The sequence below is a fragment of the Staurois parvus genome, unplaced genomic scaffold, assembly GCF_062004578.1.
Source record: "Staurois parvus isolate SC_StPar_1 unplaced genomic scaffold, SC_StPar_1.0 ptg000387l, whole genome shotgun sequence".
Taxonomy (NCBI): domain Eukaryota; kingdom Metazoa; phylum Chordata; class Amphibia; order Anura; family Ranidae; genus Staurois; species Staurois parvus.
Genome location: NW_028318183.1, coordinates 8,309,935 through 8,330,440, shown reverse-complemented (window position 1 = coordinate 8,330,440; position 20,506 = coordinate 8,309,935). Strand labels below are relative to the sequence as shown.

The 20,506-nt window shown below is 43.9% G+C and overlaps 1 protein-coding gene across 1 annotated transcript in view; it reads right to left on the bottom strand.

The window, feature by feature from the left end:
- PAN3 (poly(A) specific ribonuclease subunit PAN3) overlaps positions 1–20,305 on the bottom strand; it is a 90,498-nt gene extending 70,193 nt beyond the window's left edge. Inside the window, exon 1 of the mRNA XM_089685841.1 lies at positions 19,865–20,305. Coding sequence (XP_089541967.1) covers positions 19,865–20,111 — 247 coding nt within the window. The 5' untranslated portion in view covers positions 20,112–20,305. The remainder of the gene's footprint in view (positions 1–19,864) is intronic.
- Between the last annotated feature and the right edge of the window lie 201 nt (positions 20,306–20,506).

The following is a 20,506-nucleotide window of genomic DNA, read 5'->3' as shown; positions in this document are numbered from 1 at the left end:
TTGCCAAGTCAAGATGTGCCATGCTGATACTCATACCCAAAAAATACCCAAAAAGACAGTGCTGGAATAAAATCAAAAAGGTACTTCAACAAAAGTATTAGTTGAAGGGTGTGCACACTTATGTAACCATATTTTAGTTTATTTTTACTTCCCTTTACCTAAAAGATTTCAGTTTGTTGTTCAACTGAGTTGTACAGTTTATAGGTTAGTTAAAAGGTGGAAAAAGTTCCAAAATTATTATTTATCTCAAGTCTCACAGAAACCTGTGTTTTTAACAGGGGTGTGCAGACTTTTTAGATCCACCATTTATGTGATGCAACCTCATCTTTTATATTTTACAAATTGTATATTTATTGCTTTTTGTGCGCTAAAACTAAGTGTATTGGTTACTGAAATTTTATGATAGTGTGACAAATTGTAAACTACCGCTATTTCTTCTCAAGGGTCTCAGATTTGAGAAAAATTATGTTTGGGGGTTGTGTAATCTTCAGGCTTTAAATGTTTAAACATGTGCAAAGAAATGCAAAAACAGCTCTGGCAGTGAAAAGGATGAAGGATAAGCCTGACACTCCCCTTTCCTGACAAGCACTCAATCGGTGCTCATTACACTACAAGGTTTCTGTCCTTCCTGCTAGTCCCTGGGTGCAGTTCTGGAGACAGGCAGAGTGCTGGGGAGGAGATATACAGCGCAATGTTAAAAATATTAAACGTTTAAGTCGCTATAAAGCCCCTTTTGTTTTTAAAAGCCCCAGACTTTATGTAATGCAGATTTAAATACGGTTTTGGTTAGATTTTTCTTCTTTATCGGGACAAGTAGATTGTCATGAGGGACAAGTAGATTGTCATGAGGGACAAGTAGATTGTCATGAGGGACAAGTAGATTGTCATGAGGGACAAGTAGATTGTCATGAGGGACAAGTAGATTGTCATGAGGGACAAGTAGATTGTCATGAGGGACAAGTAGATTGTCATGAGGGACAAGTAGATTGTCATGAGGGACAAGTAGATTGTCATGAGGGACAAGTAGATTGTCATGAGGGACAAGTAGATTGTCATGAGGGACAAGTAGATTGTCATGAGGGACAAGTAGATTGTGACACAGATTTAGTCCCTGGACAAGTAGTTTTTCAAAAATGTTCACACCCCTGTGTAAACACCATTTTTTGCTTTTTCCTCCCACAAAAGTGGAGTTACCTTTTAAGCTTTGAAAGCTTAAAGCCGATTGGCTTCCATGCACAACTGCTTGAGATTTTGTCTGTTTCAATCCTCAAATTCCCTTTGCCACTTGCACTCCGGAACATTTACCCCCCTTCATGACCATGCCATTTTTTGCTGTTCGGCACTGAGCTATTTCAACTGGTAATTGCGTGGTCGTGCAATACTGTACCCAAACAAAAATTTATGTTTATTTAGAAAAATATATATTTCACCTTTGGTTATTAAAAAAAGCCAATAAACTCAAAGTTAGTTATAAATTCAGGCCAAAATGTATTCTGCTACATGTCTATTTGCTTGGTTTGTGTGAATGTTATAGCATCTAAAAACTACAGTATATACAGTTAGGTCCATATATATTTGGACACAGGCACAATTAGTTTTTTTTCCTGGTATTTACCAAAACAGTCAAGCTATAGTTATAGGATTATGGGCTGAAAGTGCACACCGGCTTAATTTGAGGGCATGTATTTACATCCAAATTGTCAGAAGGGTTTAGGAATTACAGCTCTTAAGATTAGCCATCCCCCTTTTTTCAAGGGTCCAAAAGTAACAACTGAAACAAAGCAGTTTAATGGCCAGGTGTGGGCTACTCCATTATTTCTTAAACAGGTAAAAAGGTCTGGAGTTGATTCTAAGTGGTATTCGCATTTGGAATCTATTGCTGTGAACCTATATCATGCATTCAAAAGGAGCTGTCCATGCAAGTGAAACAGACCATTGAAAGACTTCAAAAACAAATCCATCAGAGAGATAGCAGCAACATTAGGAGTGGCCAAATCAACAGTTTGGTATATTCTGAAGAAAGACCGCACTGGTGAGCTCAGCAACATAAAAAAGGCATGGACGTCCATGGAAGACAACAGTGGTGGATAATCGCAGGATGCCCCTCTATGGTAAAGGAAAACCCATTCACAACATGGACAAGTGAAGGACACTCTCCAGGAGGTGGGCATATTATTGTCAAAGTCTACAATCAAGAGAAGACTTCATGAGAGCAAATACAGAGGGTGCAAACCATTCATAAGCCTGAATAGAAAAGCCAGATTAGGCTTTGCTAAACATCTAAAAAAGCCAGACCAGTTCTGGAAAAGCATTCTTTGGACAGATGAAACCAAGATTAATCTGTACCAGAATGACAGGGGGAAAAAAAAAAAAAAAAAAAAAAAAAAAAAGTTTGGAACAGTTCATGATCCAAAGCACACGTCATCTGTAAAACATGGTAGAGGCATGACTTCTAGTGGCACTGAGTCATTTGTGTGGCAGAAGCAGCCGGATGAATTCTGCAGTGTTTAGAGTTACTGTCAGCCCAGATTCAGCCAAATACAGAAAAGTTGAGTGGACAGCACTTCACTATACAGATGGACAATGATCGAAAAAAAAAAATAAAAAAAACCCCACCCAGGAGCTTTTGAAGGAAAAAGAATATTCTGCAATGGCCGAGTCAATCACCTGATTTCAACCCAATTGAGCAGCATTTCACTTGCTGAATGTAACACTAAAAGCAGAAAGACCCACACAACTAAGACAGCTGCAGCCTGGCAAAACATCAGAAAGGAGGAAACCCAGTCTTTGGTAATGTCCATGGGTTCCAGACTTAAGGCAGTTGTTGCCACTCAAGGATTTTCAACAAAAACATTAATAAAAATTTTATGTATCGTTATATTAATTTGTCCAATTACTTTTGGTCCCTTGAAAAAGGGGGGATGGCTACTCTTAAGACCTGCAATTCCTAAATCTTTCCTCCAATTTGGATGTACATAACCTCAAATTAAACCTGAGTGTGCACTTTCAGCCCATATCCATTATAGAACTATAGCGTGAATATGTTTTGGTAAATACCTGAAATAAAATGGAGCCAGTGTCCAAATATATATGGACTTAACTGTATATCGGAATTTACATGGTTTTTACTTTGACTGCTTATCTTTGCAAAAAAAGGGGTCATTTGGAGGGGTTGCTTTTACTATTCTGGCATTTCATGGCCAACATTAGAAGCTTTTGCCACACATCAACTATTTTCTGACACTGTTCAGATGGGGGGGGGACCCACACTGCTAGAAAATTACTATGAACCCCCAAACTTTTAAAAGCAGAGGCCCTAGAGAATACAACAATGGGTGTTGAAATTTTTTACGTTACATAGTATTCGTCCAATTTTTTTTAAACGCAAATCTTTTGGGAAAAATACACTTTTTAGAACTTTAATGCACAAAAACACAATATATTGCCTGTTTGATAAACTATAAAAAGATGTTACGCCGAGTAAATGGACACCAAACATGACATGCATAAATATGCAATGGCAAGTACATACATTAATATCAATAGTTAAAATTCTTTAGAAGCCTTTACAGGTCACCAATTTATATTTACACAGGAGGTCAGTGCTACAATTACTGCCCAATCTGACGTTCGTGGTGATACCTCACATGCATGGTACAATCTGTTTACATACAGACACTGGACCAATGCTTGCGTTCGCCTTTGCACATGATCCCAGGAAGGGGCAGGAGTGTTTTTTTTACACTGTTCCTCTTTTTTAATCACTTTTATGGTTATCACAGAATCTAAATATCCCCTGTAATAGCAATAGGCAGTGACAGGCACTGAGAAATCTGGGGTCTATTAGACTCTAGATCTATTGTCTGCCACTAAAACAACTGATCACACCAAGATCAGGGTGATCAGATGCTTTCCCAATTTAAAAATGGGTCTGTTAAGTCTGGAAATGATGGAATGTTTGTAGCTTCCTGGTCTCATATGCTGGGCATATATGAAACAGCAGAGAACAAGGGCAAGTGATGAATTGGGTCTGTGGACCAATATGACCGCTGTGACTGGAGTGAGTTTTGGGGGTGGGGGGACCCCTGTGTCAGCTCATGTTCCCTTCAATATGTTTAACCCACCCTGTGCCTGTTAAGGGGTACAGGGTGTGAATGTGAATGTCATGGTATTGTGTATTGGTGTGGGGATTGTTCTCTGCCATGTGCTACATCCCATTGTTCTGTGTTTTGGTTGGTTGGGTGGGTGGGGGGGGGGGAAAGTTTCCTGTAGCCCTTCCCACCGATAGGGCGGGCTGATGATGTGCTTCCTGTCCCTGGTTGTGTTTGCCCACCCTGTGCATAAATAAAGGAGTTGACTTCCTGTCTTAAGAAGAGTCTGGTGCTGTCCATTTCCTGCATGATCAGCAGGTGGTGTCCAGGGATTTGTGTTCGGACAGGGAAGCTGGAGTATAACGGAAAAATACCCAAGTGCGGTCTGGGACCGGTTTCGTTACAACAGCTTTTCATTTTTTGTAATGCCCATGTTGAGGGTTAGGCAGAAAAAAAAAAAAAAAAAAGTTTTACATTCAGAAACCGTGATAGGTTTCCATGCAAATTGTCTGGCAAGAGTGGATTTTGGGTGGGCGGCGATGTATTGTTATGCGTATAAATTGCTTTGGCCCACAATTTATACAAATCTTCCATGATAAACAGCAGCGAGGGGCAAAACAGCAGCGAATGAGGCCAATCCTGCTAACACTGCTTTTGGGGACACTATACAATGAGGGCACTAGTATATTTCTGTTCATGATCATTATACTGATCTGTACAAACACTATACAAGTAATGGGAGTGATCAGCAACCTATAGCATGAGATAGTGTGCAGGCAATGCTAGCTGACCCTGGCTGGAAGGGGCGCTAACTGACCCAAACGCTATCTGATGTCACTAGTGGCAGGAATACAGTGATCAGTGAAATATTCTATATACTGACTCTGTACTAATGGCACTGGCTGGGATGATCAAAGTGTTAATATGGACAATCATAGGGTTAAATGTGCCAATCTAACGTGTGCATGTAAAATGTAGTACTTTTACTCTGTCATTTCTCTCTCCTCTGGACCGACTGCCCCCTTCATCTCCTACATCCAACTCTCAAGCTCTCCAAGCCTCGTTTTGATACGACACATTCTAGGTCTTACTTCCTGATCCTATAGATTGAGCTGCTGCTGGAAAGCTGGATGTCTCACCTGGATCTTAATACACCACACAATGAGTCTAACCATTTATCTAGTAAGTGCAATTTATCTATTGTTCACTAATAGTCTACACTGCACTTAGAGGCGCCTTCCTCTCCTTTTCATGTTTACTGCATTAGAACCTTGCTTCCACTTCAAGAAGAGCTGCCTCAGTGTTATTGCTCCCATCCATCCATGATATCCATCTGGTACCTTTATCCTACAGCTACAGAGGTTGGGCTCCAACAAGCGTGCCCTATATAAAATATACAATAATTTACTCTGGTAACCTGTAGAAATTTTTAAAGCGTCACTCATGGAGATTTTTAAGCACCATAGTTTGACGCCATTCCACGAGCATGTGCAATTTTAAAGCATGCATGGTTTGGTAGCTATTTACTCGGCGTAACATCTTTCATATTTTACAAAAAAAGGGTATATATTGTGGGGTTTATTGCATTTTTTTTTTATAAAGTATTTTTTCAAAATTATGAAAAAAATGTCCATTTTGGTTTTCGGCCAAGCGCATCCTGAATTTTTCGGTTTCAGCACCAGAATTTTCATTTTGGTGCACCACTAATTGTATGCTAAACTTGCCAAGTTATAGAATACAAAATGGAGCGATTCTTCTAATTCTAGATGGCATAAAATAATTTTTTCAAAACAACGTCAACTCACTGAACAGTAGCAAAGGTCATATTTGTTCTCTGCAATCAATGGCCGATAGCTCTGCAGTTTGCCCGCAATTACTACACAGGTGCTGTGTCCAGAGTTGGTGTCTTAGTTCTGGCAACCCAAACTAGCTGCGGTCAGTTGTACGCAGCCATAGCACAGTTTTGGTGCATCTAGCAGCAGTGTATCGGTCTCTGAATGTAGCAAACTATCTGCACCCAACTGCCCTTGTGAATAGTAAAAGCTGAACTAAACCCTCCTGTTCTAAACAGTCAAGGAAGCTGCCAGTTTAGATTTTTTTGATCTGCAGTTGCCATTATGCACATGTAAACAATTTAATACCAGTTATTTGATAACTTGATCGTTCGGGTCAGAGTGCAGGCATCTGACATGTCTTAAATGTAACCATTTAGGGAAAAGGTTAAACTGATGGGTTTAGTTCTTTAAAAAATAAAGATATTAGCCAATTGACTGCGAAGCATACCTGCTCTAGTTTTGATATGACCAGTCTCAAAGCAGAACTATAAAGTAAAAATATACTTACCCCAATTCAAAGATCCCTTACTGAGATTTCCTCCCTGGCTTCTTCCAGGTGCCAGTCTTTGGCCATCTTGATTGACCAGCACGGGATAACCACTTTCATGCATGCACAGGAATTCAGTCTGTCATTCTGGCACAGTCCCAGAATTTACACAGCACTGCACATGCACAGCTCAGTGTACATTCTAAGAAAAATTGAGCAAGCAGGTAGATTTATTTTATTGCAGAAGAGACATTGCACATCTCTTCTGCAATAAACAGTCTTTTCGAGCAGGCACACTATAGAAATTGCTCTGGTCCATAAAGGAGTATACTGTTATGGAGAGCTGAAGTGGATACCCAAGAAAAAAAACCCCCAGAATTCGACTTACCGGTAACTCCTTTTCTATGAGTCTTCCAGGACAGCCTCCTTGAGACAGAGCACTCCTCCCTCCAGGACAGGAAACAGGCAAGCACAGTACTTTGAAGAGGGAGGCCTGGAGGTCTGCCTTTAGTTTTACTCAAGAACCATAGGAAGACATGAAGGCTCCATGCACACAGGGCGTTTTGATAACGCTGGTAACATTAGCGGTGTAAAGTCACATTAAACTATTTACCAATTTTTGCATTAGCGTTTAGTGGCGTTTTCCTGCGTTTGTTTTTGGGCATTTTTTTTACCTAAAAAAATTTGTGTCACAGTTTTGCGTTAGAGCATTTTTACAGCTAAAAAACTCCTCTAGAAACACTAGTCCTGGGGTTTTTTTTTTCCAGCCAAGAAACGTTGATTACAGTCTATGTGTGCATGGACACATAGGATAAACATGCTGGGAGGTTTACTATCTTTAGGAAAAAAAAAAACAAAACGTCAAGAGCCAAACAGCAGCTGTAAAAACGTCAAATGCGCATGAGGACTAAGACCACCATTTATGCATAACCGTACAATCTTAGGGTGGGAAATCCCAGCTGCCCTGGAAGACTGGAGAAACCCAGTAACTCCTTTTCTACGAGACATCTTCCAGGACAGCCTCCTTGAGACAATAATCAAGAACCTACCCACTAGGGCAGGACTACTGCCTGGAGGACTTTACGCCCAAATGCCTGATCCTCGCCCAATGGAGATCTAGGTGATAATGCTTCACGAAAGTGGAAAGCTGGACCAGGTGGCCACCTTACAGATCTATTCTGGCAAGGCACCAGCTCTCTCTGCCCAGGATGCTGACAAGGATCTGGTTGAATGTGCATTAACAAATGGGGGAGGAATTTTTAATAAACTACACAATTCCGTGATAGCCATCCTAATCCATCTAGCTATGCAAAAAAGAATAATCCGAATTCCTGAATTTTTTGAATCTACTAAGATGGGCCAAAATGCTCCTAACATCCAATAAACTTAATTTTTTTCTCCTCCCTGCTTAGAGGAGTAGAACAGAAGGTCGGCAAGACAATATCCTGAGACCTATGAAAGGCAGAAACCTTCGGGAGAAATCCCGGATCTGTTTTGAGCACAATTCTATCCTCAAAACAATCAAAAAAGGGCTCCCTAACGGAAAGCACCTGTAATTCACTTTACGGGCTGACGTGATTGCCATCAAGAAAACAATTTTAAGCGTCAAAAATTTAAATTGAAGACTTCTCCAGGAGGTTCAAAGGGACAAAAGACAGAGGATTTTAAAACCAAAGACAGATCCCAAACTGGACAAGACCTGACTGCCACCAGCCTGGACTTGGAAACAGCCCTGAAATATTTTGTTATAAATGGGATCCTGCTGGAGGGAAATCTGAAGAAAACAGCCGAAGCCTTCACCTTTCAGGTGCTAACCGAAAGGCCCTTGTCTGCCCACCACTGGGAGGGCCCCATCCCTTACCTAGCAACCAGGAGTTGCATTTTCTCCAGACCTTAGCATAGATTGCGCTGGTGACTGGTTTGCAGAAGTTCACTAATGTCTTTATAACTGTCAGAAAACCCCTGAGCTTTCAGAAGACCCCCAAGCTTTCAGAAGTTGTTCAGGAGCCACGCTGCTAACCTCAAGGTTCTAACCCGAATGTAGCAGGGGACCCTGAGAGATCAGATCTTCCCTCTGCCTGAGGGCTTTGTTTTTTTACTACAAACACGAGAATAACACAAGACCTGGACCAAAAAGATTATCGCCAGTAAAGGGCAAGGCACAGTTTGGATGCCAAGTCCCCTCCCCAGGTTTTTAACCATAATGCCCTTCTAGCTGAATTCACTAGGGCAGAGGTTCTAGCGTCTAGCTTAACGATTCGGCCGAGGCATCTGCAAGGAAACCAACTGCTTTAAAACAGCAAAAGGAGAGGATTTCAGGATTTGCTGCCTGGGAGGTCCTTGCCAAGAGAAGCGACTAACTTGGTAAGCCAGCATTCCAGACTTCTGGCGACCCAGGTAGCCGATAAAGCTGGCCTAAAGCTGATGGAGGTTGAATCCCAGGCCCTGCGGAGTAAGACTTCGTCCCTTTTAGCCATAGGGTCCTTCAGGGCCCCCATATCCTCAAATGCCAAGTCCATCCTTTTAGAGACTTTAGATAAGGGGTTGTCTAATTTTGGAACTTTGTGCCATGGCTGGGATCAGTTATCCTCCAAAGGAAACCTTTTAAGATTACTTGAAAAAAGGGTTTCCTCCCAGGACTTTCCCATTCCTGCTTAATGGTATCAACCAGGAAACTATGGACGGGAAAGACCCTAGTGTTTCTAGCATGTAAACCTTGATACATGAGGTCATACTTAAATAGGCAAACATGCTCTTCCTTGACCTCTGAGGTTTTGTAGATAGCTTTAAGGAGGTCATCCACATCCTCAAGAGGCAATTTGTACCTGGAAACTCCACCATCCTCCTCTGAGCCTGAATCTGCTGGTGAGGAAGCAAGGGAACTAGGTTCCTTCACCAGGTCCTCCTCCCCTCTTAATGCATCTGATACCTCAGTACCCGTCGATTGGATCCAAGGACCAAATAGGGATCTAAAAGATTTTAATGCAGACATATCATCCTTAATAGAGATGAGAATTTTATGACAGGCAGAGACTCCTTAATTAGGCTATCCACACAAGAGCAGCATAAGGGTCCCCCCCCCCCCCCCCCAAGCTGAATCCAATTTAGCCACACAAACTGCACACTTCTTCTTGGGGGTCTGACTCTGCATCTTGTCCTGGGTTTTAACCTACAAATAAGAAAAAAAAAAAAAAAATGTAGAAAATAATCAGCCCACAGCCCCACATCCAAACACCACTGTACTGGGGGAGCAAGAAAAGGAAGTGTGCCCACCATCACCTGCACTCAGACTGGGGAAAAGAACAACCCCCATGGATCAGCAAGAGGGATCAGAGTCCCTAAGCTTAGCCAAGAGGAGCCGGTGCCTGAAGGACCAGGGTCCGCTTGAGAAGTGCCAGCGCCTTCCATCTGTACCTCGTGGTGTGGAGCTGCAGCCTCTGTTGGTCTATACACCGCACCAGCCACCCGACTAGATGCCTGCGCCGCTATGGAGACCGGAAACATGAGTCTCCAGCGCCCATCAATGAATTCACTGTGACCGGAACTTCCGGTGCTTGGGAGCACACCTATCCGGAAGTCACAGCTACCCGCAAGACCTCCCCAGTGGTCACACTGTACATCGGATGCCGAGCCCAGAGACCCCCGGGAAGGTGGACGGGTATCAAAGGTCCTGGACCCTTCCGTGCTAGGCAGACTCCTACTGTCATCCTCCACTGAGGCAAGGAACAACATCAGGAGCGCAGCCCCACTTCCCCTGGAGGGATCGCGCTGGGCAGGAAGAGGCAAGCCAGACCAAGAGCCACCAGCAATGCCTAAGGCCCAGGGCTTCCAGACAGTCCATTCCTTGTAGACTGCACTCATTCTTCCAGAGGAAATGCTAAGCTGAAAAAAAGAGGCCTGTAGGTCCGCCTTTTAAAGTACTGTGCTTATGAGTTTCCTGTCCCGGAGGGAGAAACACTGTCTCAAGGAGGCTGTCCTGGAAGACGTTTGTAAGAAAATGGGCATTGAATTTGATTTCTCTCCAAACCCTATCAAAAGCTTTCCAATATATATGGACAGGGCAATGCTCAGAAGCCTCAGAAGCAGAGTCCAAAACCACAAAAGGTAAGAAACATGAGCCACCCATGGGTCCCCTTTGCCTCCAGCAGGAACAATCCCATGGTCACCACAACAAAATTTCTCGAGATTTACTAAGGGCAAATAGACTGCACTCTGCAATGGCATTTGCTCCAGAGCAAAGTAAAGGTTCTTCTGTGAAATGCTTATATTGACATACACATTTTTAAGACACATCCCCCAGGAATATCTTTCAGATTTGACCAAGTGTACTATACCATAAATTATCCTTTGTTAGATGCAAATTGTACATATCCACTGACTGTAGTATGAACAAGGAGCTTAGGTACACCTGCTCAGCAGCAGCAGCTGTGCAATGCACATCATAGGAGTTGATTTACTATATAGACTGCATTTTGGTAACAAACAGCAATAAGGCTGCTCTTTCCTGTAGACATGAAATTTCTCTTCTGCAATACCAAGCACTTACCTGCCTGCTCGCAGTCATCCACTGAATGCACAGAGCTCAGCATGCATTCCCGGAACACTCCGGCTGTACTGGAATGACAGACTCCCATGCAAATGCGTGAAATGATGTAGTTATTCACCACAGGCCAATCAACATACCAAAAACCCAACACCCAGAAATAGCCAGGGAAAAAAAAAAAAAAAAAAAAAAAAAAAAAAAAAAAAAAAAAAAAAAAAAAGGAGGACAGCGGCTGCCGAGGGATTTAACTGCCACATCACTAGAATGAGGTGATTTTTCTTGTTCACATGATTGATGTGCAGAGCCGGTTTGCAGTGTGATTTGTAAAAGTTAGTGGTGCACTGAAATGAAAATTCTTGGACCAAAACCAAAACTTCAGGATGCATTTGGCCAAACACCAAAATGGTCAAAAAAAAAAAATTTATTAATTGTAATCGACTAAAATGAATATGCATTTTCAGCACCTTTTAGCCAATAGGCTGCTTTCACATTGAGCAGTTTTTGTAGTTCTGCGTTAACAGCACAAGAAAAATGCATCCCTTTGAATTCAATGTAAACTATGTTGCGAAAAGTATTGGGACACCCCTCCAAATCATTGGATTCAGGTGTTCCAATCACCTCCATGGCCACAGGTGTATAAAACCAAGCACTTAGGCATGCAGACTGTTTCTACAAACATTTGTGAAAGAATGGGTCGCTCTCAGGAGCTCAGTGAACTCAAGTGTGGTACCGTGATAGGATGTCCATCCTTGAAATTTCCTAAGTACTCCATGGTCAACTGTTAGTGGTATTATAACAAAGTGGAAGCAGCTGGGAACAGCAACCCAGCCACCAAGTGGCAGGCCACGTCAAATAACAGAGCGGGGTCACATGCTAAAGGGCACAGTGAGCAGAAGTCGCCAACTATTTGCAGAGTCAATAGCTAAAGGCCTCCAAATTTCGTGTGGCATTCAGATTAGCACAACAGTGTGTAGAGAGCTTCATGGAATGGGTTTCTATGGCCAAGCAGCTGCATCCAAGCCTTACATGACCAAGTGCAATGCAAAGTGTCGAATGCCGTGGTGCAAAGCACGCTGCCACTGGACTATAGAGCAGTGCAGACGTATTCTCTGGAGTGATGAATAACGTATCTCTGGCAACCCGATGGACATGTCTGGGTTTGGAAGTTGCCAGAACGGTACTTGCCTGACTGCATTGTGCCAAGTGTAAAGTTTGGTGGAGGGGGGATTATGGTGTGGGGTTGTTTTTCTGGGGTTGGGCTTGACCTCTTCGTTTCAGTGAAGGGAACTCTTTAAGGCATCAGCATACCAAGACATTTTGGACAATGTCATGCTCCCAACTTTGGGAGCATCTTGGGGATGGCCTCTTGTTCCAACATGACTGCACCAGCACACAAAGCAAGGTCCATAAAGACAAGGATGAGTGAGTTTAGAGTGGAGGAACTTGACTGGCCTGCACAGAGTCCTGACCTCAACCCAATAGAACCTTTGGGATGAATTAAAGTGGAGACTGCGAGCCAGATCCTCTCATCCGACAATTGCCTGATCTCACAAATGAGCTTCTGGAAGAATGGTAAAACATTCCCATAGACCAGGGGTGGCAAACACGCGGCTCTCGGCCAAAATGAATGCGGCTCTTACTTCTTTGTTCTTTGATCTTACCTGTTCCTCTATCCAGCGGCGCGCTGTCTTCCGGCTTCTGTAGTGTGGGCACTGGGCATGACAGCTGGGTGCCAAGTGCGCATGCGCAAGAAGCGGTGCTTTTTGTGAATGGTAAGGCGGTACCTGGGACACATGACAGATCCCAGAAGCCCCCGGACCAATCACAAAACGCAAGTGCTTCTCGCTCATGCGCACTGGGCACCCAGCTGTCATGCCGAGCGCCATTACAGAAGCCGGGAAGACAGCGCGCGGCTGGATCGAGGAACAGGTAAGATCAAACAAAAACTCTGCGGAAGTAAGAGTGGGTACCTGTCAAATTCAGGTACCCGCTCCCCACCTCCCAAAAGATCAGCAGTCATCTGTGCTGTCCGCAGTCTCTTGTCATCCCTGTGCTGTCCGCAGTCTCTTGTCATCCCTGTGCTGTCCGCAGTCTCTTGTCATCCCTGTGCTGTCCGCAGTCTCTTGTCATCCCTGTGCTGTCCGCAGTCTCTTGTCATCTCCTGTACTGTGTCTGCAGTCCATTAGTTCAGAATTTTTTTTTTCCTGTTTTCTGCCTCTAAAACCTAGGTGCGTCTTATGGTCAGGTGCATCTTATGGAGCGAAAAATACGGTAATAAGTGTTATGGTGAATAATATGGTTTTAATTATGTGTTTTTGTGTGAGTGTTTGTCTGTTTTGGCAGGTCACTGCGTGGTGTGGCTCTCTGACTTTCACAGTTTAAAATTTGGCTCTTTGTGTCTAACTTGTTCGCCTCCCCTGCCATAGACACTCCTAAACCTTGGACGGCCTTCCCAGAAATGTTAAAGCTGTTCTAGCTGCCAACTCAATATTTAACCCTACAAACTATGACTGGGATGCCATTAAAGTTCATGCATGTAAAGGCAGGCGTTCCAATACTTTTGGCAATACAGTGCATGTCTTCACACGGATTCCGTTGCACTTCCCTTGTGTTAAAAATCCAGCTTTTCGCATTTTTGGTGAATATTTGGAGTGTAATTTTTTCTCTTTTTTTTTTTTTTTAAGTTAAAAAGCACCTGCCCATTTAAGCCTGGTTCCATACATACATAAAAAGCACTGAAAAACACAAACTGCATTGGTGTGAACCAGGCCTGAAATGCATTGAAAACACATAAAAAACACACCTCTTGCATTGATGCAGCAACAAGTTGGTTAAAAAAAGAAATGTTAAAAAAAAAAAAAAAAAAACGCAACAAACACACAGAACGCAGTGCAAAAAGCACTGCAAAATGGACATAATGCAAACTGCATTGAAGAACCAGGCCAGAAATGCATTAAAAACACATCAAAAATGCACAAGTGTGTTCTGAATCTGCCCAGCAACAAGCTGACCCAAAAAAAGTAATACATCAAAATCACATAAAACGTGCATACAAAAAACGCAAAACACTGCAAAAATGGAAAAAACAAACTGCATTGCATTGAAATCCAATCGCAAACACACGCATTGCGTTTTGATGCATTTTCTAGTCACATGACCTATGCAAAAAGGCATCCTAAACGTGGTAAAATTGCAGTAAAATCACAAGGTTTCAGCCGCCATTATCGGCACCTTTTTTCCTATTGGCAAAATGCTGATAATATTTTCAGCTAATACATTTCAGCCGCCGGTATATCAGTGCATCCCTAGTAAAAGTCTGATGCGATTTTCTTCAGCGGTTCAGGTGCGATTGTAACGCAAATTGTTAAAGTGTATGACATTGGAAATTGCACCTGAACCGGACAGAAAATTATACCAACTGCGGCCGGCCCCCACATACATGAACTGCCTCCATAGAAAAGGATTTTGGTTCACAAGACCTACAAATCAGATGCGGTTAAAAACACATCCAATTTGCACATATGTGAACCCATGTCTTAAATGTAACAGTTTTAGAGAAAAAGTTAGTTGGTGGGTTTAATTCCAGTTTGCAGTGGAATGAAAGTCAATTTAACGATTTCTCAAAACAGTTACATTCTTGGCATGCCAGGAATGTTAACGATCACAGGTGCTTGTACACAACTGAATTGTCAAATCATCAATCGGCTGGTGTCATAACTGATCACATGTGCAGCACCATGGAAACGGCAGATCAAACAGAGGCTATGAGGGCAACTTCCTTGGCTGTAAAGGATAGGAGGGTTTAGTTCTGCTTTAAAAGGGGCAAACCAGCTGGGATTCAAACATACAATATGGCCTGACTGATGTATTGCAAACAGATCTTCACGGCCTGGGAACACCTACAGAAAACAGGATCGGTTGTAGTAGAGCTACAGGTTGCGGTGTAACTCGTAGTCCCGCATGAGGCAGAGTGGAAAGCAAAACTGCAATTCCTCATTAGATGGGGATACACAGCCATTGTTGTATAGCCAATGTTCTTCCCATGAACGTGCAGTGTGGGGCGCTGGGCTATCGCGGCTCTTCTCAATACAGACATAGATGAATCCAAACCACCAGCTATGATTTCCAGATAGGCGTCATACAGATGCTGGAAAATCTGCTGTACTGAGGGAATGTAATGTGTGCAAACCTGAGACTGCCCTACACCTGACTGTTAATATATGCTGGGACCCGTAGTTCCAACTCCACTCACTGCCCTGATATGCTGGGATCCTGTGTAACCCTCAAGCATCTGACAGCAAGTGCTAGGCCCTGTAGTTCACACTCATGATATGCTGGGGCTCCCCAAACTGACGGTGTTCTCACCTTCCATGGTACAGACTGTAAATACAGCATTCTGTACACAGCTATGAACTGGGGAATGCTGGTAGATGGAAGCTTAACTTAGCAGAACTTGCCCATAGAGTTCTCCAATGGGGAACTCTAATCTTCCATCTTAACCCTGTAGACCCTCACCCCCAGACCAGCAGGCAGGCTGCACCTAGCAGTCTGTCACCCTCTTAGCTGGGACTTGCAGTTCCTCATCCTCAGACAAGCAGGCAGACCAACACTTGCAGTCCCCCACCCTCTGAGGTTAACTTCAATCCTAGCATCTCACAATTGTGCGTTTTGTTAACATTTCCCACACTACACTGCCCTACTAGTGGTGCACCAAAATGAAAATTCTGGTGCCAAAACCGAAATTTCAGGATGCACTTGGCCAAACACCAAAATGGACGGTTTTTAAAAATCAATATATTTTTAAAAAAAAAAAAACACACTTCTGATTAAAAAAAAAAAAAAAAAAATAACTATATACCCCAATTTTTTGTAAAATTGGAAAGATGTTACGACGAGTAAATTGATAACCAACAGGTCATGCTTTAAAATTGCACACGCTAGTGAAATGGCTTCAAACTACATTACATAAAAATCTGCATGGGTGACGCTTTAAACATTTCTACAGGTTACCAGTGTAAAGTTGCAGAGGAGGTCTAGTGCTAGAATTATTGCTCTTGCTTTGACGTTCATGGCGATACCTCACATGTGTTTTGAACAGTTTACATATGTGGGGGTGGCCTACATATGTGTTCAACACTACATGCAAGCACGGGGGGGGGGGGGGGCACTTTAAATTTTTTTTTTTTTCTACACTGTTTCTTAAAAAAAAAAAAAAAAAAAATGTTAATCAGTTTTATTCCTATCAAAAGGAATGCATGCATCCCCTGTGAAAGAAATAGTGACAGGTCTTTATGGAAAGATATGGGGTAAATAAGACCCCACATTTCTCCTCTACAATTTAAAGCATTCGATGGGGGGGGGGGGGGGGAGCCTTGTTTACAAGGCACATGAACCGGTAGTGACATCGCTCCGGTCCCCCAGGGGCAAAGAGATGAGTGGAGGCCATCTTTTCTCCACTTATCTCTATGCCCAGCGCTGGGATCGTACAGTGGTTTCTCAGGTAAGGCTGAGAACCACCAAGCAGCAGGTGGCGGGGTTATTTTCGGCACCTGTACCAGTGCTTATTTCCATATCGCCCAACGGCCGACAGGGGTGTTTTCGGCCGAAACTTCAGTGCACCTGTGCTTTTAGGGCATTGAACTGGGGACTTTCTTTCGCTCACCCTCTGCCTGCTATGTGTCCCGAGCTCCGCTTGCCCATCTGCAGGCCAGGGACTGGTTCAGTGGGTACCAGTAGAGAGGGAGGAGAGCGGACACGTCTGCTCCACTCCCGTTGTCCTGACCCAAAAGTGATGTCAATCCCAGGTTCCCTTTGACAGATTCCCAGCCATTGAGGCCAGGAAAGAATGTAATGCTGTGCAGTGTGCACTGCATTACATTTAGTGATGCACGGGGGAGACATCGGGTCTTTCAGACCCTGGATGTCTCAAAAAAAAAAAAAAACCTATCACCAAAAAAACCCATCACATAGGGGGACAGTTTGTCCCCTACGTGATAAGAAAAATAAATACAAATACATTAAGTTACACCCAAGCCCCCACATATGTATGTATACACACACACACACACACACACACAAAAACGACCATTGTGATACACATTACATATCACCATGCACGCCAGAATGAGAATAATAAGTCTGGCACCAGACGACCTCCATAACACTAAACTGATGACCTATAAGATGCTGTAAAAGAGTCACCTATAGAAAATATAGGGTACTAAAGTTTGTTGCCATTTCACGAGCGCACACAAATTTAAGGTTTGACATTTTGGATATCCATTTACTCAATGCAACCTAGTCTTATATTTTACAAAAAATTGGAAAATGTATTGCCTTCTGTGCCCTAAAATTAACACAAGTATTTTTTACTGAAATTTTGCATTTCCTAGACCTTTCTGATAATATCATGTGACATAAAAAATTGGAACTACCATTAATTTATTCTCTAGGATCTCTGCTTTCAGAAAATATATCATGTTGGAGTTGTGTAATCTCCAGGCCTTAAATGATTTAACCTCCCTGGCGGTATTCCCAAGTAGCTCGGGGTAAAATTTCAGTACCAAGAGCGGTAACCCCGAGCTACACTCGGGCTTACCATGCGGCGTTGCTCTGGGGGTCCCTGCAGCGCTTACCTTGTCCTTCGCTCCCGCGATGTGTCCCCTGCAGCCTCCCCGGCCATCTCCTCCGGCCGATGCCGGCATCCGGCTTCAGTGTTCCGGTCCCTGTGACGTCGGGACGTACGGGCGCCGGAACCGGCGGCAAATTTGAAATTTTTTTTAAAATGATTATTATATAGTAAAACATTGCTGTTTCAATGCATTTCACATAGATTTTGTCCCTACTGCTTTGTCCTGTGCCCTGCCTGCATTTTGACGGTTGTTTCTGCCTGGAAACTTAGAAAAGTCCATGGCGTCCAAAAAGGGTCCCTTTATGTCAAAAGCAGTTTTAGACAAGCTAGAGAACAGCGATAGCAAATAAGAACCACTTGCAGAATTGAGTGATGATTTGTGGGGAAATTCGTCAGACACTGAAAACGATTTTTCGACTTTGCTCAGCAATGTGCAAATTTGCCTCTGTATTTCAAATTTCAGTGTTTTTGGTTTGATTATATTATTGAATTAAATTTATTATATTTTTTATGATTATTTATTAAATTATAATTTATGATTTCGTGTTTCAAGTTTTATCATATCCGGAATGTTTACTAGACTCTTGTTTGGACAGATTTCAGTGAGTTATTCCTAAAAATTACAGCCTACAATAAAAAACGATATATTTCCATGCAAAAAAATGGTACCGCTTTCAGCACCAAAATTCGAAAATAATCATACCGCCAGGGAGGTTAAATGTGTGCAAAACACGCAAAAACAGCTGTCAGCAAAAGGGATGAAGGATAAGCCCGACATACCCATTTTCATGATCAGCACCCAATCGGTGCTCATTACACTGCAAGGTCTCTCCTCCATGCTAGTCCCCAAGTGCGGTATTGGAAACAGGCAGGGAGATGAGGAGAGAAACAGCGCAATGTTAAAAATATTAAACGTTTAAGTCTCCATAAAACCCCTTTTGTTTTTAAGTGCCTCCCGCCAACCATATAAGGCAATGACGGGAGGGTGGTGGTTCTCTTGTTCTGGGAGGATGTCCTATGACATCCTCCCACCCTAACTGCGTGTGCGTGCCCTCGGGGATCAGTGGGGCGCTGTGTCCCTAGGGCACAGCGGATCACCGATTACCGTGATGTGATCAGCTCTGTCATGTGATCATCTGTGTCCAATCACAGCTGATCACATGTAAATAGGAACTCCGGTTATGGACAGTGCTCTCCTCCCGCTGACAGCTCCTGAGGAGAGTCGGTAATCAGCATTACTCAGAGCAGACATCTACACTGATCATCAGTGCCCTGAAGATCAGTGTAGCACCATCAGTGTCACCTGTCAGTGCCTACCAGTGCACATTAATACCGCCTACCAGAGCTGCCTTTAAGTAACCATCAGCGATACCTGTCAATGCCCACAAGTGCCACCAATCAGTGAAGGAGAAAAAATTACTTGTTTACAAAATATGACAAACAAACTTTTTTTCAAGAATTTTCAGTCTTTTAGTTTGTTTAGAAAAACTAAAAACCCCAGAGGTGACTAAATACCACCAAAAGAAATCTGTCTCAAAAGATAAAAAGGTTGTTTGGGTACAGTGTTGCATGACTGCGCAATTGTCAAAGTGCGACAGCGCTGAAAACTGAAAATTGGCCTGGGCAGGAAGGAGGTAAAAGTGCCCGGTATTGAAGTGGTTACAAGCCCCAGACATTACTTATAACAGATTTCAATATGGTTTGGGTTCAATTTTTTGATTAGGACAAGTAGATTGTGATGAGGGGGAAGTGGATTAGGACCCCAATTTAGTCCCTGGACAAGTAGTTTTTCTTCAAAATCTGAGACTTGCAGATGCTCACTCTCTGACCTAACAGGCCTCGCCGTCCACCACACTCTCTGACCTAACAGGCCTCGCCGTCCACCACACTCTCTGACCTAACAGGCCTCGCCGTCCACCACACTCTCTGACCTAACAGGCCTCGCCGTCCACCACACTCTCTGACCTAACAGGCCTCGCCGTCCACCACACTCTCTGACCTAACAGGCCTCGCCGTCCACCACACTCTCTGACCTAACAGGCCTCGCCGTCCACCACACTCTCTGACCTAACAGGACTTGCAATCCCATCACTCTCTGACCTGTAGGCAGGCTGGGACTAGTAGTCCACCACCCTCTAACATACTACACCTTGCAATCCCATCACTCTCTGACCAGCTAGCGGTCTAGAACTTACAGGTGCTCACCCTCTCACCTAACAGCATTTGAAGTCCCCTCCTAGTAGATGTAGGTGTTAACCCCTTCCTCCAATCACTCACCGTAGTCGGTGGCCATCCTCTGCCCGTCCAGGGCCCCCAGCTCCACCTTCTTGGCCCCCGGGGTGAGAACAGGCGGGGGCGGGTAGGCGGCCAGGCTGTTGCCATGGAGTCCCAGGGGCTCCTCATGCAAGAACTGGCACTCGTCCCCGTAGAAGCACGTCTTATCCTTGGCGTAGTAGCGGCAGAACTTGAGCTTCACCCCGGGAACCCCCACCGCCGAGGGGGCCGGGCTCAGTCCGCTGTTCATGGCCCGGGTCCGTGCACCATGGAGGGGAAGAACGGGGGGCCCCGTGTGGAGGGAAAGAGGCCCAGGGCCTCAGGCTGGACTCTGGGGGTGATCAGGAATCCTCCCCGCCCCCTCCGTCTTCTTATTTTTCTCTCTCGGCTGTTTTCCTATTTTCCTCTTCCTGAGCCCAGTCACTTCTGCGCATGTGCGGCCCGGAGGATACTGGGAAATGACGGAGAGAGGCCTGTCAATGCCCGCCCGCCCGACGGAGTCTCATTTATCATGGCCGGGGAGCCCAGGGGGGGGTGTGTGAGGGGCCGGCGCTTCACCTCACCTGGGCCCGGAAATGACGAGTAGGAGTTCTGTGGGGCCCATTGAGTGCTCTGTGTGTACTGACATGTATTTTTTTCTGGTCA